This window comes from Pholcus phalangioides, unplaced genomic scaffold, assembly GCF_987345545.1.
Source record: "Pholcus phalangioides strain wild (caught in Gottingen) unplaced genomic scaffold, Ppha-v1.0 ptg000009l_1, whole genome shotgun sequence".
Lineage (NCBI taxonomy): Eukaryota > Metazoa > Arthropoda > Arachnida > Araneae > Pholcidae > Pholcus > Pholcus phalangioides.
Window position 1 is genome coordinate 39157148 of NW_028301602.1, and position 22936 is coordinate 39180083.

Consider the following 22936-nt stretch of genomic DNA (forward strand, 5'->3'; position numbering starts at 1 on the left):
GAGGAGGGGGGCAGTATAAAAATTTAGATTTTTTTTTTATTTTGTTACACACTATATTTTCACTCAAAACTGGTACAGGGAAATTGAATAACTTTTCAACATTTTGTAAATTGAAACTATACCTCTATAACAGACAATTGATGAGATAAAGGCTGCATTAGCACTTACAGGACACCCTGTATAATATAGAAATGAAAAATAAAATCATACACACCTTGAGCTCTTCATATTCATCTTCAAACATGTCTAAAAATATTTCTTCACTCTAAAAGAAATCAAACAAAAAATAAATTATTTCAGCGAGATATCATTTTCAGTAATTGAACAATAAAACAGAAAAAATCATGCAATCAGCAAAAAAAATGATACAATACATAAAACCAAAAATCATAAGGGAAAAAAATCATTTTTGAAGTGCATCAACGGTAAGGATGCTTTTTTCATTTTTACTTTGAATTACTATAGTGAAAAAAACATCCAGCATTAATAAAATTTCATATATCACAGGATAAGCTGAATAGCTTGAGAAGAAAACATATGAATTTTAATTCCCATCAAGCATATAATCTATGTGCAAGTTGAAATAAAAAAAAAAGTTGTGCTAATGGCAATATACAGGGTTTCCTGTAAGTCCTAATTTGGCCTTTAGCTTATCAACCGTTTGACATAGAACCATACCTCTATGTTAAACAAATGCTTAAAATGTGTTTGGAAATCACCATGTACGAGTTTTAAGAGCGAAAATACAGGGTGTCACAAAATAAAAAAAACAATTTTTTATTTGGTCCGTCTTCTAACTTCCAATTTGAAAGTTGTTACCCTGTCTTTCCTGTGGTAAAAAAAATATTCCATGTGTCTAAGATTCAATATTAGCTGAAATATTTGAATTCAAAAATCAGAACAATTGAGGAAAAAAAGCATAAAATGAGATTGTGCATTAGCTTATGCACAATCTCATTTTATGCTTTTCTTTCCTAACTTTTCCCTGATTTTAATTTTTTTTAAATTCCAATATTTCAGTGAATATTGCAATTAAAACATGAGAATTTTTTATTGGGCTCAGGAGAGAGAGGGCAACAACTTTCTAATTCAAAGTTAAAGGACAGGGGACTATATAAAAATTTAGATTTTTTTTATTTTATGACACTATATTTTCACTCTCAAAACTGGTAAAAGTGCAATTTCTGAACACATTGAGTATTTTTTGAATTGGAACTATATCTCTATGATGAACGATTGATGAGCTATAGGCCAAATTAGGCCTAAAAGAACATATACCTTAGAGTCCCCTGTATATCGATTAAACATTAGTTATTTATATATTTACACAAGATGAAAATACAATTTAGATAGCTATTATTGTATTTGCATACCATTGGCCTATATAAATAAAATTACCCTATAAAAATTCCTGAGCATCAGAGAACTTTCTTCTCTATATTGTTCTATGGCTGCTAGATGTCTGTCTTGCAAGTAGCTTTGAGTGTTCTTTACAGCCAGTTGCTTGAGAAGCAATATGGTCATCTGAAGTGTAGCTAGCCTGACTTTACTATCTGGTTATGAAGGAAAAATTCAAAATGTCAAATAAATTAAATTTTTTTTCCAGATTATTTTTTTAAAGGAAAATCCAAGATAACGCAATGATGATGAAGAGATATTGTCTTGAGAGCCATAGAAAAGATTTAATACTTAACTGGCATGGTGGGGTGATCTCGACCCCACACATTTTTCATCTTGCCACCACTTAGTCAAAATGACCCCACCACATCCCTTGAGTAAGGTTTTTTTTTGTCTGATAGCCGGAGTATTTAGATAGAAATAACATCTCGGAAGAACAATTTTTTTGATAATTGTTTCAAATTAATCATGAAACATTTGATATCTGAGGTAATAGTGCTGTTAGAATTTTTTTCCTCCTTTATTTTGAACATAACGCCTTTGTGGTTAACATGTTGTGGCACTGTTTGCAAGGACAGTTTCCAATTTCGAATAAGACTAATTTTGGTGCTTGTGAAAATATAGTAAATATTATTTCCAGACTATATTTCAATCATATCAGTTCAGTTTCAATCATAAAAATTGTTTTGGAAAAAAGATTGATATATAATTTAAAAAAAAATTCAAAAGAGATGTATCCCTCCATTTTTTTAATGTGTGTCTTGGTTAAAGATCATTTTGAGAAAATAATTGAATAAATTTGAAAAATTTAGTGAATTAATTGATAGGTGAATGAAGCCATGTAAAAAACCCATTGATTTTATGAACTCTTTTTGTTGATTTTTTAAATGCATTAATACCTGCTGGGGGTCACAAAATGGCACCACAACGCCAGTTCCACACAGAATTTTCACAAAACCAGCAAAAAAAAGTTTCCACAAGAATATACAGTGAAACCTGAGAAATGGAACATCCAGAACCAAAATAATTTTCAGTTTAATAAAAATGAATATTAAAGCCCTAATCATCGACAGAGCTATATTTTGATTCTGTTCAAGACAGGTTTCAGTCAGATGGAAAGACAGTTTGACAGGTTTCACTGTATATGTAGAAAATCTTGCATGAAGAAAAGTCACATTTTTTACTGCTTATTTCTGAAAACCAGCATATACAGTACCATATTTCTTCTCTAAATAGAATCAATTTCTAGCACTCACAAAAAATGTGAAAACTATAAACTTTCTCAGTACAGAAAAATTACTTTAAGCAAAAATGCATCAGGATCAATCCTGCCATTGAGAGCAATCATCATCAACACACACAAACTATATTTAATAAGTTAGTAAAAACTAATGCTATCATAATTTTTTTTCTTCCCTCTATGATTGAGTAAATGATTAAAAATACACAAAATATCCATAAATCATTCATTTGATTAATTTAATTCAAAATTTAAATGTTACCTGATGATTTGTAACTTCATTGCTTTGATATTCGCAGAGTGAAATGTTAATTTTATTAAAAATAATTTCATTCAACTTACTGTATTGACAACTGAGTCCAATGATTTTAAGCATTTTTTCTATCAGGTGCACATTGTAGTAAAACTTGGTCTGTGAAAATAAGCAAGCGAGAAACCAAAATAAGTAATTACAGCAGTAAATTACAATAATGTGATGTGATTTTGATATGTGAACATCTTATACTTGTAAGAAACTATTTGTGAACTAAATGTGATTCCATCGCCCACCGGAGGTGATATTTCCCACTTTGGGAAACACTGACATAAATTAATCATTATGAAATGAAAAAATAAATGGTAACAATGCTTGGAAAAAAAATCAAAATTACTAAATTCTCTCAAAGACTACAATATACAACAAATGAAAAACCCTTTATACAACCTTAGATTATCTGCACTGAAATATATAGAAATATATGCACATGTTTATCTATCTTTTCTAACACATAATATGAAGTACTTGGAAGAATATTTTTAATCTTATTGTGTAATGAGCAAATTATGCGCTGATTATAACTTATTTATCAATTCATATAATACACTGCTGGCCACCCAAATTGCAACACCAAGAAAGACAAGAGATATCGCAACAATATTTATTTTGTAGATAACATGTTGACCAAGCATCAAATGATTAAATTTATAGACTTCTGTGAAGTGTGGTTCCTGCCAAAATCAGTAGCCAGAGTAGCCGCCATTGTTGGAGATCACCGCTGCCACACGCCTCGGCATTGATTCAAAGAGACTTTGGATGTGTTCTTGGGGTACAGCAGACCAAGCATCTTCCACACGTTGCCAAAGTTGATCTGGTGTGGCAGCTAGGGATGTAATCTGGGTCAATCGCTGAGCAACCATGGACCACATGTTTTCTATCTGCGAAAGATCCGGAGAGCGAGCTGGCCAGGGAAGCAATTCAATCTGGCGATTGACGAAGAACCTTTGGACAATGCGTGCCACGTGTGGTCGCGCATTATCCTGTTGAAATATGGCTGTGGGCAAGCCCTGAAGGTAAGGAAGGACAACTGGCTCCAACACCTCGGAAATGTAGCGCTGGCTTTTTAAAGTACCGGCAATGCGTACTAGAGGAGTGCGAGAGTGATATTCAATACCGCCCCATACCACAATACCCGGTGCAGGACCAGTGTGGCGGTGCATAACGCAACTGTTCAGCATCCTCTCTCCACGGTGTCTCCAGACTCGAATCCGACCATCGTGGTGTTGCAGACAGAAGTGTGACTCGTCAGTAAAGACAATTTCATTCCATTGTGCTGTCCACATCCTTTTTTCATCGCACCATTGGCGGCGGAGACGTCTGTGGTTCTGCGTCAAGGGTAAACGAAGCAATGGACGTCTTGCGGACAGACCACTCTGCTGTAAACGGCGTCGAATGGTACGCGCAGACACTGGATGATGCGGTACAGACTGAATGTGCTGTGCTATGGTTCGTGATGTGGCTGAGCGATCCGTCACTGCATACGCACAATACGCCTGTCATCACGTGAAGTGGTGCACTGAGGTGGATGCGATCGAACACGTCGGTTCGTCGTACCCTCCTGCATCCAACGATCACATATCCGCATTACAGTTGTTTGGTTTCGTCCAACACGACTACCGATTTCCCTGAAAGATAATCCACAATCTCGGTAGGCCACTATCTTTCCTCTGTCGAACTCGGATACTTGATCAAAAGATGATCGCTGTTTTCTACGAGGCATAATTGATAGTTTTTTTTTTAAAAAACCACAAGAAAAACACAATTGCCGTACTTCAAATCGTCGAAATCTCCAAGCCTTAAATAGCGCTTTGAAGTGGCGCCACAGGCGCGTGTGATGTGCGTCTGCGCTGAAATTCTAATCATTTGCATATCTCACCTCCGCTAATGCATGTTGTAAATTTCATATTATTTGCATGCTTCCTTCAGGGTGTTGCATTTACGGTGGCCAGCAGTGTATTTAAAACTTTAAAAAAAAAAAGCCTTATTCTTTTTATTAAAAATCTTTTTCTATTTTGTTTTCCACAAGATTTCATCAGAAACTTACTTCAGATTTATCAGAAGGCATCAATACTGTATCCAAAAGATCTTGGTTGATACCTACAATTAGTGATAATGGGAAATCAAATGTCATTTCTATGTAACATTACACAATATGAATATTCCTTAACGATCACATTTTTAGTTCTCTAAATTACTTAAAAATATTTTTCGTTCTTGTTTTCTTTCAATATGTTCATGAACTTAATATATTTTAATTTATAAATGTAACTTAGTAACACCACAAAAAAAGTGAAATTTTATGGTTTGGCTCCTTTTGTTACAGCACACACAAAGAATCCTTGAGAAAAAACAATGAAATATTCAAAAAATTCAAAAATTATAGCTCATTAATAGTCAAAATTTTTTTTGATTTTTTACTAACTTCATTAATTTTATCCAAAAAATTGGTTTTTTTTTCCCTTTTGAACAAATTCTAGAAAGGATGGAGCAAGATCTTTATTGAGACAAGTGGTCCATCACTAATTAATTTTTCAACACCTTGCAACAGATGGCACACCAATTCACAATTAAAGACCACTCAGGCTCAGTAAATATAAAGGTGAACTCTCCAGACGTCCAAAAGCAAGCATCACCCCCTCCAACAGTTTAACTTGTGTGCGGTTTCTGACCACAAGGTTCCAATCAAAGCCCAAAAGCGTTAACCAGAAAAAAGAAAAAAACTAATGTCTTAAAAACGTGTTAAAAGTTTTACGTGAATTCATTAATATAATTTACCTTTTAATAAAAATGATGAAACTAAGCATTGCAGATAAAAATGATCAGAATTAGATGAGATTATGAAAAGAAACATGTGCAGGAGTGCATGATATTTTTTCACACCAAATTCAATGGGAAATAAGAAGATATTTTAATAAAAACAAGAAATTAAACATCAACTCACCAGCTTAAGCAGAATGAGGCAAGAAAAACATTGAGAAAAAAAGAAATTAATTTAAAAAAAAAACACATAACTAGTAACATAATTCTAAAAAGTACTAGCAAACAGAGTTTAATTTAGCTACTACAATGCACATATTAGAAATATAGTCAAATTAATCAAAGAAATGCCACATTTGAAGTTAAATTTTCTCAGGAATTTGAAACCTTTTGAGTTTCACAGATTCATAGTGCTTAATAAGATAAAGGATGTGGAAAACTTCAGAATCTCATATTCAGTATATTATAATACTCATATTTTTGTATTCAGTATAGTAAAAAAATAAATTAATCTTTGCCTCATCCAAGCTCACACCCCCTCCCAATGTATAAAACACAATATCAATGTGAAAGGATTTGATGTTGTTACCTGGGTTGTGTCCAACAGCATAAAGAAGACACAGAGAAAATAGAGCAGCATGGTCACTTTCAGCACAATCTAGAGCTGCAAAGGCAGCTGCCAAAAATGGCCTTAAACACAAAATAAGTAAAAGATATCCTTATATAAATATTTTACAGTGATTCTTGAGTATTTGACAAAATTTTGAAATACAAAACTTCAAATTTATTAAAAACTGATAGACTCTATGGCTTAGTCAATGCAATATTTTGATACTAATATCACCCCCTAAAGCAGCGTTCAACCTTTTCACTCCTACAGACTGGTGAATTTTTTTTGATTAATTTTATGGAAATAAATCACAATTTTGCAAGATAAACAAAATCGAATATAGAGACAGTATTTGTTAAAACTTAAATTAGGCAGTGATTACAGGAATTCAACAAAAATATTTGTGGACCAGTGGTTGAAAACCCCCTGCTCTAAAGTGATTACAATTTAATTTTTTTATAGATTCTGAACTACACGTGATAACTAGAAAAATATTCAAGAACTCACCGATCAGCAATAGCAAAGTTTTCTTGAATGATTTCAAATATGGACAACTTCTGAGCAGCTACTGCTTTCTCTTCATCCGTGATATTTGCTGCTTCCAAAACGTGAGGGTCAACATGACTAGTTGCAACTGCTAATTTAAAGAATTTTCAAATTAATACATTGTCATTTATTAATAACTGCACATTATTCATATTGCAATTATGAAAATAATTTGATATAAAGAGAGTTCAGAAGTGCATAACCAACCATTATCACTAAATATTTGAAAACATATTTCAGTTCATTAAAATTTGTAATGATACAATGTTTGGGAGAGTAATAAGTACAAAATTAGATTGATGAAAATAACAATTAACTATGCATATCTGAATCAAAGAATTCAAATTTAATATTACAAAAAAAAAAACATTTTACAAATTTATGAAAAAAAATGAATAGTATGATGTTGATAAAAAAAAAGTGTTTGAAAGCTTTGTCACCAACCTGCAGTGATTTCTGGGTTGTTATTCTGAAGAGCTTCTGAAGTTTCTGGTTCGACAACAGTTTCATCCTCTTCAGGCAAAGTCTCTTCTGATCGAATTTTTTTGTGCCTGAAAAATACTTCATTGTTATTTCCAGTTGCAATAGGCTCTTTTGCCTCTGTGTCATCTTCATTTGAAAGTCTGTCAAGTGAAGCTCTACCAGGAATGGCATTCTCTAGAGACTTTTCCAATGTGACTTCTGGAGCTGCAAATTCTGGCTCTGACCCAGTCTCATTATGCTGTTAAAATAAAATGTTAATTAATGCAACTTTGAAAAAAAAAATCATTTAATCAATAAATAAATTTGGGTATAAAACTTACTTTCTCAGAAAATCTTTGAAAATTTTAAAAATAGTATGCATAATATTGTGAATACATCATATCAAATGATGTAATAATTAATTATAAAATGGTGTAGGCCAAATGGAGATGGATCAGGGCAAAATTTGAATAGCAAAGTGGATGTCCTATTTTAAAAAATTATGAATTAAAATTATGAATGTATTTCAAAGCAAGAGATTTCCTTAGGCACATGTATAAAACTCACTCCGGATAAAGTGGTAGACGATCCTCCACAGAACAATGAAAGCTCCCCATTCAGGATTATATGAGCAAGCTGCTGTACTAAAGGCTGGTAGGATATGATTAGAAACACCTATGCAAATATAATCATTCAGTTTAATAGTGCATGCATATAAAAACTGTGGAGGAAACATGGTAGTCATTCGAATAAACAGTTTCTATGTTTTTGAATCAATTATTAAAAAAATATTCACATTTTTTTTTTTTTTAGATTTCAATTAAAATGTTTAAATTGTTTTAAATGCATATGCCTCTGCTCATAACCAATGATATAATTACATGTGTATCAGGAATTCATGAAGGATGTGGTTGTTGAAGAATGAGTTTTATTTCATACACAATTTATTCCTGTTCACAGAATAAAAATAAGTTATTGTGATACTTAGAGAGACACAGCCATCATAAAACAGTCAAACCCAGATTTAATGCCACCATTCATTTTGCAGAACTCTGGTACTATAATGAGTATGACATTATATCAAGTCATGGTATAACCTGTGCAGTCACTTTTTGTGGAAGATATGTTTACTGAAAATTTCTGGCGTAGCACGACAAAGAAGGCAGAAAGCAGTGCTGTAACGGGTTTGACTGTATATTCATCATCTGTCCACCACAAACTCATTCTTTACAGAACTCATTAGGATGAGATGAATTTTCAAACTGAAATTCCAATAACACTACTCCTAGTCCATTATACATTGGTAAATATTATGAAAATTAGTTTAACCAAGTGTCACAAAGTAGAATGATAATTATAAGATAACTTACTTGAGAGAGTAGAAACAATGAAACAATGGAGCTAACATGAGGCTTTTCATCCTAAAAATAAAATTTGTTTCAACTCAAAAAAACATTATCCAAAAATTGTTAAAGATTTACAATCATGTCATAAAAAAAGAAGGGGAGAGAAAGAAGGATAAACAATCATGAATTGATTTTATGTCACATATTTTTCACTTCTTTTTTTATGGTCTAAGGCAAGTGTAATGTCTGCAACTGCACACAGTAAAATTCCTAAATAGCTTTAAAAACAAATTCAAAGACAGATCTGATGGTAGTGAAATTAAAAATTACAGGAATTAACACTTTCTGTCTCTTTTTATCTTAATACTATAGTTCTAAACAATGGTGGATAGCACAAATTGCATAGAAGTAACAATATGAGCATATTTAAAAAGCAAAGCATTTGGCTGAAGAGCTACGAGTGGAGGAATGTGCGAAGCTAGAATTTAGCAGAAGTAGTACTGTAGTTTGATTAGGAAGTAGGCATTCAAGTTCTCATGGGTCCTGTTATGAATCCTATTCCCACTGAGCAGTTAAATTTTTTTCTCCTATTAGTTGCATGGCTGGGCTCCGAGGTCAAGAATTTTGACAGGTCCAGGATTTTTCCTGGATGACAATAAGTGGAAGTTAGTTTTGGTAGAAGGAAAGACAAATCCTCTCATTATAAGGATTCAGGTTTGAACCCAGTTGGCATGCAGTAGTGATCACCTAAAGTTGATTTTCTGCAGTTTCCCAACTTTGAGGTGCGAAAGTGAGCCGGTCTGCCATTTGTAAGTCTCTGCAGGAAGCAGACAGACCTTCAACATAATACTTATATAACATGAAACTTCAAGCATATCCCATATGCTTCAAAATATGGAAGGCATATAGCAGTCAAATACGAATCAAACACAACTGACAAGAGAAAAATGTTAGGGCCATGCATATGCCCACTCTCACACATGTTCCGAATCATTAGAAATTCTGCAGAGGAATATACAGGGGTTGGATAAAATAATGTAAACACCTGTGCAAAACACAACACTATAGGGAACCTGTCGTATATGCCCGCCCTCTAGTATGAAAGAGTTCCACTTAGTGGGAGATAATGTGCACACATCAGTCTAGTCGTAGCAGTGATAGTGTTCAGATGCGATGTATATTGGGGTGTTAAAACTTCGTTATGGCTGACCTTAGATTTTGAAAGAGGCATGATTGTTGGAACCCATCTTGCTGGTGCCACAATAATGAAAATGGCCACCCTTGTTGGTGTCGGGAGACGTACTGTATCGATGATAATGACAGCCTATAGCAAACAGGAAAACACATCATCTACCAAACATAACACTGGCTGAAAGTTGAAGATGGCTGATAGACCCAGAAGGGTTTTGAAGCGGATTGTGGCCAGAAAGCACAAGATAACATCCCAGATAACATCTGAGATGAACACACATCTACAGGAAGGTGTATCGACAAAAACTATCCACAGTGAACTGCATGCAGCAAACATACAAGGTAGAGCAACTATTCCAAAATCATTGGTGACACCATGCAATGCTTTGAAACAACAAACATGGTGTCATGAACATAAGAGAATTAGACACAACAACAATGGTAGAACGTCATCTGGTCAAATGAATCGTCGTTCACATTATTCCAGATTAACGGACGCGTTTACGTTTGGAGAATGGCAGCACAAGCTTATGATGCTGACCGTCTCCATTCTACTGTTAAGCATGGAGAAGAATCAGTGATGCTGTGGGGCGTCATGTCTCACCATGGTATTGGCTAACTCGTTGTCCTGGATGGGCGGGTAAGAGCATCGGTTTATGTCAGTATTCCTGGCCGACCATCTTCATTCAATGGTGCAAATGTGCAATATTAGTTCCCTGATTCTCGACCTGTGTTCCAAGATGTAATTCACCCATTCAGACTGCTGTAATCGCCAGAGGCTGGCTTGATGAACTATAGCACCTCGTGGGCCCGCTCAGTTCCCTGATCTTAATATAATTGAACCTTTGTGGGGTATTTTGGAGGTCAAACTGTGTAGGTTTCCCCCTCCAAAGACACGTTCTGAATTAGTGACCTCTTTTGCAGGAGGAGTGACTGCGTATCCCAGTGACTGTGGTGCATAACTTGTATTTGTCCATCCCACGACGGATACAAGCTGTAATTAATGCAAAAAGAGGGCCAACAGCCTATTAATGAAGATTTTGTCTCATTTCACAGGTGTTCATATCATTTTGTCCAACCCCTGTATATATAAGATGCATGTACAGTTAAGTAGTAGTATGAGGAAAAGTGTGGCACACTTCCCACAAAACATTCAAATATATTTGTGTATTTTCTCACTGCAGCTTATGAATCCTGTAACAATTGATGCAAAAAAAAGCGTGGAATTCTTACTTGATCATGATTGAGATGTTTTCTTTGTACCAATGAATATACATAAAGTGGTATGAGCAACCTGTTCAACAAATGGTCTGTGAGTACATCATTTAGTGCAGTTATTTGCAGGCACAGAATGTCATTTAAGTAATGCAGGTGGTCTAAGTGTTCCGCAACCAAATCTGAAAGTTTTGGATGCATCTGTACACTAAATTTAAAAAAATACATATTAGACAAAGATATATGAAAATTGAATTTTGCTTCAATTTTTATTATTATTATTTTCACATTCAAAATCCATGGAACTGAAACATTGTTTTGTCAATGATTTTGAATTTTATTAAAAATCATTGGCAAAACAAAAGATCTTTTCCACAGTACAATAATGCTTTTAAATTATTTTTAAACACAGTACTATACATATTACATGCTGGACAGGATTGTAGTAAAAATTTTGAATCTCTTAAAAACAAATTCTTTCAACTTCACGATTGCTTCACATAAGTAAATTTGAGATTATGTTAAAATATGTACATATAAACATCTTTAGAAATTTATCTAGGCTGTAATCACAAGTTAATCATATCACTTCTATAAACACGTATCAATGCATTTTTTACATAAAGCTACAAAGTTGGCAATTAGTGAAAAAATTATGATTAATAAGTCAAGTATAAAATATTGGATGATTGCAGGCCTACATGAACATCAAATTTAAAAATAATAAGAGGAAGGTCCCAGTCCAATAAGCACATCCCTACAATGAATGAATGAATGAACGAATGCCAGGGGGCTCTGCCACCGGACTTATCCTGTTGACGAGATCTCTTCCAGCCCAGCTTCGTGGCAGAGTCTGGAACAAAGTGAGTGCACCTAACAGTCTGAATGTTTAGCTAGTGTCGTGTCTGATATTTCAGTGCTGCCATCTGTACTTCAAATTGTGAGTGAAGTGTAATGATTGAATATTTGTAACGTTGTAGGCCTGTTGCTCTTTGTGGCGAGACTTTTTAATTGGCAGATCGGCTTGTATTCGCACCTTGAGGTTGGGAACTACAGAAAACCAACTTCAGCCAACCGCCACTGTGGCGCCAGTGGGGTTTGAACCCGGATCCTCGCGATGCGTGTCAGTCACTATGAGTACTCGACTACCACAGCGGCAAACACATCCATACAGTGTATCCCATAAATAGAGGTACGAACTTCAAGGGGAGGTAGAGAACATCAAAAGGATTGAGAATTTTAAAGAACCCATGACTGGAAATGTCATCGTACATCGCTGGAAGGGGAATATGTGATTTTTCTTCATTTGAGCGGTAGTTGCCATAACAGGAGCATGCAACAGTATACAAACAGGAGACTGGCAAAAAAGGAAAAATCACATATTTTCCCACCAGTACTAGCTAGCGACATGTGATGAATGTTTCCAATCATGGGTTCCTATGCAATTTTTAATCTTTTTTACCTTCCCTTAAAGTGTGCATCTGTATTTATGGGACACACTGTATGAGAATAAAATATTACAAAGTACAAAACCTTTGTGCAATATATAACATGAAATATTCTATAAATATATTATATACTGTCAGATTGCGATATAACTATAATCCTGATTTGACAAATTTTTAAGAAGTTTGTGCTCATATTTGTGTTGATCTCAACCATGATACAACAATTTTTCTCCATTAAAGGAATAAAAATAAAATAAATCAATAAAGGAATAAAAAAATAATATCCAATTTGTTAAATCAGGGTTTGACTGTAAATATCAGCATCTCTTTTTATTGCATGAAGATAAATTATAATTTGATTTATGAAACTTTTTCCCGGGACAGAATCTTGCACTAAATTATACAAAAAGGTTTCTTTAAGACATGGATCAGAGAAATAAGTAATAAAAAATAATCTTCCATATACAGTTAATGCTTGATTTTATGAACTTCCAATTTGCAAACTTGCGTGCTTTAAAAATAATTTTTTTCCAACTAATCTTCTGTTATCTAAACAATATACAGAGGAACTTTGTTTAACAAGTGATTCACATAATGAGTTAAAGTGAAACAATTCACATTAGGAGTAAAAATTTCACACATTGTTTAGTTTCCTCTTATCACAACCGATCTGATGGTTTTTTGTCCACCCATACTGTGAAACTGTGGATAGTATTCTCCTCTAAAGTCTTTGATCAGTGTGCCTCGCTCAAAAAATGAACATGCATGCAAGCGTAACTATTTACTATACGAAACTAAATGTAGCATTGTAACCACACGTATGTGCACTTGTAGTTTTTTTTTTTAATTCCGCTTGGAGAAAACTAAACAGTTTCACTGTTCTATTCTTTTAGATGCTATTCCCATTTATAAACTTTTGATTTTACGAACTTAAACTTTTTCCTTGTCTTTATATGTTCGTAAAAACGAGTGTCAACTATGTATGCGTAGATGTTACATGTTCTACTTGGATGAAAGGCATCAAAGATTGTTGTTTAAATGCATTTTATTTTATTTTTTGACATGTTAGCTTTCAGAATTTCATAAATAACAAAATCAACAGAAGAAAATATTAATAATGACATGTTTTATGCTGAACTGATTCGACTACCCAGCATAGGAATGAAGTTTTGAAAATATTGGCATGCACCTGAAATCTAACAGTTTTATAGATATTACAAAAATGACCATTTCATTAGCAAAGGAGACTTGGAACACCATGAACCTACTACAGGTTTACACCCATGTGATTCAAAATTTATGAATTATTAAAAGAAAACAAATACAACATGACTGACAATTATACAATTGAGAATCTTGAAGGGTTTCATGTTACTGCTGGTGGGACTAATATACAACACAAACAGAAGCTTTTAAAGTGAATGTCTGTAAAAATAAACCATTTGAATTTTTTATAGAATAGTTTATCATAAATAAATGCAATATGCAATTATTGTACAATAGTTTTTGTTCATATATTTCAAGCACTTGACCACTGAGTGAACTAAAGTTTACCAGTCTTGTTTATAACTAACTTTGATAGAATGAACTGAACACTTACTCTGAATTCTTAACACAGGAATCCAACTCTAAAACATGATTCCCAATAAACCAGACAAGATTCGAAAAGTATGGAGCAGCTGTCCGATCTCGTATAAACTTGAGCATAGCCCTGTCTTCAACTACTTAGGAGACAGAAAAACTCATGACACAAAAAGAAACAAGCCATTAAAAAAAAAAAAGGAATTTTCACTAAAGCCTTCTTAAATATTTATTGCAATTTATTTGATTTTATACTGGGCAAAATCAATCACTCAAAATCAACAAATGCACATTTCAAAATAATATGCAACCTTAAGTCCACAAATGAAGTTTCTTACCTTTGAAAACATTCAATGTCAAAGTTCTCACAGCTATTCTAACCATACTTTCATTATGGTTGAAAAATTTTATGGCCTCTGTGTATAAGGGAAAATCATTTGTATGCTAAAGAAAAAAAGAAATTGTTTCTTGTGAAAGGTATTATAGATAATTTTGTAAACAAAATCAATGTGCAAACACAAATCTAAATCATAGTTTACCAACCTTTTTTGCCCCATAGCCCCTTCTTCAGGAAGTTTTTTCTCCCATCACCCCCTAATGCAATCTAACCCAGTGGTTCTCAACCTTTTCAAGCTCGCAGCCCGGTTTCATTTATTTTGTGAGTCTGAGGCCTGTTCAAACACATGACCAACGAAAAATGAATGAGGAAAAATGAAACAGCTAATCACTCGCGGCCAGGTATGAATGATATCAGGGCCCAGGCGGTTGAGAAACACTGATCTAACCCATAGGATCCTGTTATACCCGTAGCTTCTACCACCCCCCTGGAACTTTCCATCGCCCCTAAGGGTGCGTTAATGCCCACGTTGGGAATCACTGATCTAAATCAGTTTCCCAAACTTTTTTGTTTGGGAACCCCCCCCCCCCCTCCCAGCTTCATCAGTAATTTTTCTTTCATAGCTCCCCTCCAACTTAAGTGAACCCATTGGATCCTATGTTAAATCTGTAGCTTCTATCGTGTCCTGGACCATTCCATCGCCAACCAGGTGGCAATATTGTCCACTATGGGAAACTGATTTAAATGATTAAAAAACTACAATGGAGAGGCCAAGTAAATGTAAAAGGTTTAAACTTTATTTTATTTTTCCTACAATGGTTATACACAGCCCCCCCCCCTCTCCTAGTTGTGGCCCTGGATATACCTGCGCTGGAAGTTAGACAAAACCTACAGTTTAGAGCCTGTTCTAAGATAAAGACACCACTCCCCCCCCCCCCCTGCTGGTATCAAATACAAATGTACACAGTTGAAGATTAGGGCAATGATTTTCAAAGTAGAAATTTGAGTGAAAGTATAGGAGCTGGTTATGGTACATGTATAACACTCGGGAAGTTCTCAACTCATGAAAGAAATCTACTAAATGACAATATATTTAATCAATCATATTTATAATTTAATTATAATTAATATTAAAATAATTTTATGAAAGAAAATATCTTTTAAATAACAAACATTGATTTAAAAAAAGTAAACAAAAAACTAACCTCATTATAGAAAAAATGAATCGTATGGGCATTTAGCTTCAATGAAAGAGTCTTGAGAAAAGAAATATAATACGCCATGACCTAGAGGAAATAACAGAAACTATAACAACATATTCCATGTTTACTCAAGTCTAAAGCACACTTTATTTCTCAGCTTCAGAAAACTATATTCTTTCAAACACTCGTACATGTTTGCCACCAATTCTGATGTCTACTCACAGATAAAATGGGTTAGATTGAGAATGGGAAAAACGCATATTAGATCCAAGTCAATTAGTACATTTTGTATAATAAAGACATATAAAGTAATCCTGGAAATATAATAGACATATTTATTAAGGGTTACAAGTCCTTCAAATCAAAAGTAAGGTTCATGTTTGCATAAACATCTGAAACATACAGATGTAAGCAACTATTTCATTATTTCTTTTGGTCATTTGGTCATACAAGAGTTTTTTTTGGAGGGGGGGGGGAGGGGATATGACCAGAGCATGAGTGGGTCTTTTTCAGATGTTATAAGTGTACATGACTTTAACTTGCATATAATTTGCAGTTTGAAAAAAAAAACAGTTATATAATTCTGGTTCAACAATTGTTTTTTTTTCACGATTCATCCTACTGTTCAATTTTACGATCACCATTTAGAATTATATAATTTTTGTAGCACTGAAATTTTGTGTGTCCCAGGCTTAATTTGTACTCATGAGAAAAAGACACGGATGTATGAAACATGAGAACTTTGAAAACACAGACATTAAACAAGGATGGCACAAATCTAAGTCAGTTTAAGAATAAAGTAGAGATTCATTTTTTTTTCTCCATAATTACAAAACTTACCTCTTCATCTGAGAAATCAAATTTGTGAACTATAATAGAGTTAACATGGTTGTTGGAAAGCAGGTAGTCTGGTAAGAAAAAAGAATCAAAACACAAGTCAGCATCTAACCTGAATTTCATTTCAACACTTGATTTACAGAATCAGCATGAAATGACTGAAATAATTGAATATGTGAAAGTCAAATGGAATATATTTACAAAAATAAACTCACATAAAGATGTTTCATTCCTTATGTTTTCGAAGAGAATATTCAGCGTTTGTAATAACTGCACACATACGTAGCTACCACACTTCTGCTTCATAATCTTCAAGAAAAATGACAGCATGTTCTTCTCCAGGAAGAAGCTGAAATGTAAAAAACAAAAACTCACACCAACATACATGAAAATTTTCTGTATTATTAGTATTTAGTTGCATAATCATGCAAAACTTTTACATTGAAACAATATCAGTAATTCAGTAGAATGGGTTTTTTTTTCTGAACTTCAATGTGTTTTTTACAAACAAACATGAAAATATTACATTACTGGTGTAGTCAAGATCTGTCATCAAGACAAGGTTCTAATATATGCGTGTGTACTAATAATGAAAACCATAGCTAATATAAGCCATTTTCTAGTAAGAAAACTGACTTCCTACATAGAGGGAGAAGGGGGGGGGGGGCCTGACAGAGTTCTTGCCTGGAATTTCAAACAAATCTTATTAGTTCTGCAATATTTTTATAGTATGAATTCACTACACAGTGGGTCATGCCTCACTACTGATTTCATTTCTATTAATGAGTATAAAACCAGACTATAGAAAATTATTCATTCCAGTTGCGTGACCTCTTCAATAATATCCACTTACACAGGCTTGACAACACATTAAAACTACTTGAGGGAAATATGATGCCATATGTTTTTGGGAAAAATGATTGGTAAATATAAGATAATTTCATTGGATAAACTTTAATTTTTTTATACTCATCAGACAATAACATATCATGCTGCAAGACTTACTCGAAAACTGTGCTGTCATTCTGATCACCCCAGATCAGTATTTCTGCAATGGACCGTAAATTTTCCACGAGTAAACCTTTGTTCTGGTCATGCACAACTTGATTTTTATATAGGACATGATACAAGTACCTAAAATATCAAAAAAGAAGATGTTTTATCAGATATAAATTGCAAAAGCTACAAATTTGCCTAATAATACTAAAAAAAACTGCCAACGAATAAGGGAAATACCAGGAAATACTACAATACAAAGTTCCTTATGCATTTCAACATGCTATGGGTGTCGTCTCCAGAGGATAAAAATATCACGCTGACAAGACTTACACGCAGGTGCTTTGCTTCATTCTTGCCACAACATTTGACTTAAACAAAACAAACTTATATTTTTCGTGTTCCGCTAATCAACCGAGATTGAAGATTTGGTACTCAATCCAAGTGGGAAACTCTGTAAGCATGATATTCTTATCCTCTGAAAATGAGAGAAGACAAGACATTTTTTAGTATTTCCTGGTATTTGCCTTCTTCGTCGACAATTTTTTAAGAAATATTATACTTCTCATTGAACATTAATGAAATATAATTTTGAATCCATTATAATTTACAATTAATGTGCGAGAAGTTTATAGTAATGCAAGACTCCGTAAGAATATAACTAAATATTTTGGATTGCAAAAAGTGAAATCGTGTAGATGTACTTATCACACGACCATCAGCCTGCTTTTTCGAATTCGCATGATCCAGAGCGCTTTCAATGGTAGCCTCATATTCCTATTCATATTTGTGATTTAAGTTGTCACCTTTTTTCAACTGCTAGAACACTCCTGCATAGGCTTGGCTGAGTGAATGTAGAATTAGACAACCATATTTTTTATCGGCAGTGTATTAAATAGTATTAATTATTATTTCTTTCATGATATGCATATGCTTTTATATTGGGTTGCTGTGCTTTGGTTACATTTGACATCCTTACTTTTATGTGTATTTTTTTTTCAGCCACCTCATTGGGCATTTCGCCTGTTGTGGCCTTTGTACTTGTATATCATTAATAATTAATGATTTTTCTGATAAATAACCTGCAAACTAAATTGAATTGCCTTTTAAGAATCGGCAATTCATTGAATTTTTAAGACTGCTTCATAATTCAGGAATTTTGACTTCCTAACCCATGCTCATTTTTATTACGTTGGATAATCAGAGATTTACTATTTGGCCTAGGTAAGGACTATTGGCCTATTCATGAATTTGAATGTTGGTCAGATTTTTCGCTGTGGGAAGACTTTTTTGATGAGAAGACTGGCTTGCATTTGCACCTTAAAGCTACAAAACAAACTTAAGCTCACTCTCAAGACCTTGGTGCTCAGGCACTTTTATATGTAAAAGGTTACTCAGAGACTTGGGTTCTTCAGAGGTGATGAATATACCCGGCTTTTTACCATTTCCGTTGCATCAGTGTAGTTCTCTGCATACAAGGATTAAGTAGACTGGGACCTATAGTTTAATGCCAAATTCCAAAGGCAATGATCAACATTTTAAAAAATGTATTGCGCACATAGACTAATGTGCTAACCCCTAGATGGAGAGCTTTTTGTGGTTGCAATCTGTTCTATGGTCATTTTACCGCTATTTCTGTTCTTTGCATTAGGAATGTGCAAAGGCAGTTCTCTGCAACGACTTTTGATGGGGTCATCAGACATGTTTGGTGCAGAGAAAAAAAAGTCTGCGAAAATCGCTAACCTGTCCCTCATGCCAAAGCTGTTTCGGTTTATTTTTCAAAGAGTGCTGGTTTTACTTTTTTATGTCGAATATTTATTTTTTCAACTAGAAGGGCTGTAGTCTATTTAAGAGGGAGTTCCTAAAAGAGTGTGGATACTCAGAGAAACTCATGCATGTATCGATTTATTATTCACAGGAAAGTCCGGCTGTTTGGAACAGATGCAGTATGGTCCGCCACGACTTTGGTGACTTTTCTCGTGATAAGTCGCCAAGACCGTCATAATGGGGCTCTGGAAGTCCGTATTTTTAAACATCTTTTCAGTTTTTGCTGGGTGATACTAGATGGCGCTGACTTCGCCGAACAGGATTTTTTCTTTTGTTCACCGCGTTTTTTTCAAAAATTCAAAACAGCCGTTGTTCCATTTCCGGCGCATCTCTCTCTTGGATTATTATTCCTCCCTTCTGTAGCTCAAGTCATTTGGATTATTATCTGGTCAGGTTGTATCATAACGTTTTATTAATTTGTTCAATTTATTACTTATTCATCCATTGCCATGCCTTCTGTCTTATCGGTTTATTATTAAAAAAAATGGTCCAGATGTGATTTCTTTTTAACTGATATTTTTTTCTATATTTATGCTTGGTGATTTCCATTATGTTTCGCACGAAGATGATTTTCTCAGCGTCCGTAGTGTCTGCGCGCCAAGGCTGTCAGACATGTTCGGCGCCAAAAATCGCCAAGTGGCAGACCATACAACAGCTGTTCCGGCTGTTTTCATACTGAGAATATTTATTTATACTACTATTTGTAAAATTGTTAGTTTCCGCTTATGTTTCACATACCTTTAGGTACATATACACACACTTCAAACACAACTCCTTCCAGAAGTAAATCGTCCCGCATGTTGTTAGGAGTTGTGCTCTGCATGAGAGAAAGATTAACTGGGTTCACACAAGCGAGAGTGGGGTTCCTTCGTAAAACAAGCAGGCAGGCAGGCATGGGTTCCCCCCCCCCCCCAATACCCTGCTGCAGGGCCACTCTAAAGAAATTTAGTGCGGAAACAAAATAAGCCCTACCGTTGTGGGGACCCAAAGAAAATTTGAGCTATGGCAACTCTCAAATATTGATTCTCTAACTAAGGGGGGGTGTATAAACGGGAAGTTAAAAAAACTGGTCTTCATGTAGGAAAATTTGTGTATATTTTGAAGCATGAAATTTAATTAAAATCAGTTAAGAAGAAACTGTCAATTGCATGTCTCAGTGAAAGCATCCACAAGAATAAATTAAAAATTAGAACGAAATCGTTTAATAACGAGAGATGAAGGGATAATTGGATAAGATATAAATGGATGATTAAAGAAGTCTTACTTTAGATGCTCCAGCGAATGTGGGTTTTTAGGCTTGGAGATACCCCCGGAGAACCAGCCTTTACCACGAAACATGCTTCTCCCTCCGTTCGTTTTTTTTGAAAATAAACTATTTTTCTTCGACTCGATTATTTCTCATGACGTCGATGAAAACGCCAATTTGTACTTGTTCGCGTACTACATGGGGGAAGAAAAAATGTAAATAACAAACTACGGAGTTGAAGTGAGCTGAGAAGACCTTGATGGCGACGATGATGATGATGCTCCACGACATCGCCAACAGCTACTGTGTCAAATATATAAATACCCGAAGAAAAGACTATTGTTTTTAAAACTTTGACCATATTTTATTCAGCAAACACGAGACATTTCCAATTTTTGTTAAAACAAAGTCACTGAGCTATAAGTTACTTATAGCTCAGTGAACAAAGTCGGGAAATATGCCTCTTATGTAGGGTATTTCCCGGGACAGTCCTGGTATTTTCTGTATTTTTGGCCGTCCCGACTTTTTCACAAAAGTGTCCCGGTTTTTCCCGTATTTTACAGGAAGCCTACTTGAATTTTTATTCTTAATTGAAGTCAAAGATTGAAATTATTTTTCAACTAATAAACTATATTATGATAATTACAACTATAAATGAGAATATTAATCTCCCACATTTGTCTTGGTGAACGTTTTTTTTTCGTGAAATTCATTTTAATCCACTGCAATTTGCAGTAACGCTTCATTTCCCGCCATTGTGATTTTTCCGCTATTTCAACAGCATTTGGCAATTTTGCTTGGTTCTGGCGTCATTTTTGGCGATAATCGGCGATTTCCGTATTTTCCCGTATGTGGAATCTCAATATCCCGTATTTCTTTCGGGGAAATATGGTCAGCATACTCTTATGTAATGAAGGGGAAGCCGCAAGTAAGGTAAAGTGCAATAACCCATTTACACACGTACAGGCGTTCGGCATCGAATTTGGATAATCTATATCTGACGTATCGGCGATAAATCTGGTAACCTTGTACTAATTTAATTGCACGTTAGAAAAAGGGAAAAAATGAAAGAAAAGGGAGAAAAAATAAATAGAAAAAGGGGGGGGGGGAAAAACAGTATAATATACACGTATAGGCCGCGTACCCCTTTACACAATAATATTTTGTATATAAGAACCATGAGTTTATTGTTTTCTCATCCAAGCTCACATATCCCCAAAAGTCCCTTTAAGGGCGCCTGGTCAAGAACCACTACTTTTGGCAAAGGAAATGATATTTTTGACTGCCTCAACGTGAACATGAGTTAATTTCTTTTGAGTAACAAGAATTAAAATTAACAGGGGAAAGAGACGGGGGGGGGGGAGGAGGGGTTGAATTCTCCCGCAAAATTTAAGGATGCAAAGCAAAAAAGAATGATTTTACATGAAAAAAAAATTGTTATGTAACTAGTTCCATAACAAAGTTTTTTGGGGGTAACCCCCCGACAACGTTCTAGTTGTATCACTCACGGGGGGGGGGGGGCATCAGGATTTTAGAGATGCTTTGGTGGGGGCATGGTCTAAAAAAATATTGTGAACCACTGTTTTATTTCTTTGACTACAGCATTATGAAAAATGGAGAAAAAGAGAAAATGATAATAAATCAGTGACAGATTAACGCAATTTTGTGGGTGTGGACGGTTGATTGGAAGATGCAACAAACAGGAGGTATGGGATACTTTCTCATAAAAATATTTTATTTCATTTTTTTGCTTTCAGAGGAGGTGGTCATCCCCTCCGACATCCTTCAATCCGTCAGTATGAAGAAGTCCGTTGAATATCTAGCCCAGGGTATTGCGGGTCCATAGTGATGTGCCGGGAAGGACGACTAATTGTTAACGTTCGTTGGTTCATCCTGTATTTTACACAGACCTATTTCTCCCATATAATTCAGCTCTTGAAAAAGGTATGTGATCAACCCTCCTACCTTTTGGATTTGTTTTTGGCCCAGGGTTACTGAGATTGACCTTATTCATAAAACATTTGTCCATTATAAATTGTTTCGAATAAATTCAATTCGGAAGTTCTCATTCCTGCATGACGGTAGAAGACCCTGTGTAAGACGAGGGGGGGGGGGCGGGCACGAGAAGAAAATATGGTTCTGAGGGGGTCATGGACTAAAAAAGGTTAAAAAACACTGGTCCAGACTCTAAAGGTGAAAATCCGTCGAATAATTAGGAATGAAGTGTTTTTATGCAAAAATTGTAATACACGTGAATAATTATTTGCGTTACGTACAATTTTTTTCAAGGTTACGAGGATAAAATTAAAAAGAAACGATAATAATTATAGTGAGCACAATTCAACAGCAGTAACGAGGAAATAAATAAAATAATATAATGT

General features: G+C 34.6%; 1 protein-coding gene across 4 annotated transcripts in view; it reads right to left on the reverse strand.

Moving 5' to 3' along the window:
• The window catches only part of ema (C-type lectin domain containing ema), a 30461-nt gene extending 9633 nt beyond the window's left edge, over positions 1 to 20828 (reverse strand). The window contains exons 1-17 of one of the 4 annotated variants that reach the window (XM_089236152.1): positions 20574 to 20828; positions 17492 to 17620; positions 16702 to 16835; positions 16490 to 16557; positions 15653 to 15733; positions 14449 to 14554; positions 14130 to 14250; positions 11100 to 11289; positions 8700 to 8750; positions 7897 to 8004; positions 7312 to 7588; positions 6829 to 6958; positions 6301 to 6401; positions 4999 to 5051; positions 2981 to 3050; positions 1399 to 1553; positions 215 to 265 (exon numbers count right to left, since the gene is read on the reverse strand). In XM_089236152.1, the coding sequence (XP_089092278.1) occupies positions 215 to 265; positions 1399 to 1553; positions 2981 to 3050; positions 4999 to 5051; positions 6301 to 6401; positions 6829 to 6958; positions 7312 to 7588; positions 7897 to 8004; positions 8700 to 8750; positions 11100 to 11289; positions 14130 to 14250; positions 14449 to 14554; positions 15653 to 15733; positions 16490 to 16557; positions 16702 to 16835; positions 17492 to 17620; positions 20574 to 20647 (1899 nt within the window). In that variant the 5' untranslated portion in view covers positions 20648 to 20828. Of the gene's footprint in view, positions 1 to 214; positions 266 to 1398; positions 1554 to 2980; positions 3051 to 4998; positions 5052 to 6300; positions 6402 to 6828; positions 6959 to 7311; positions 7589 to 7896; positions 8005 to 8699; positions 8751 to 11099; positions 11290 to 14129; positions 14254 to 14448; positions 14555 to 15652; positions 15734 to 16489; positions 16558 to 16701; positions 16836 to 17491; positions 17621 to 20573 lie in introns of all 4 variants that reach the window. The other 3 variants (XM_089236151.1, XM_089236154.1, XM_089236153.1) reach the window with 3 other exon arrangements.
• Between the last annotated feature and the right edge of the window lie 2108 nt (positions 20829 to 22936).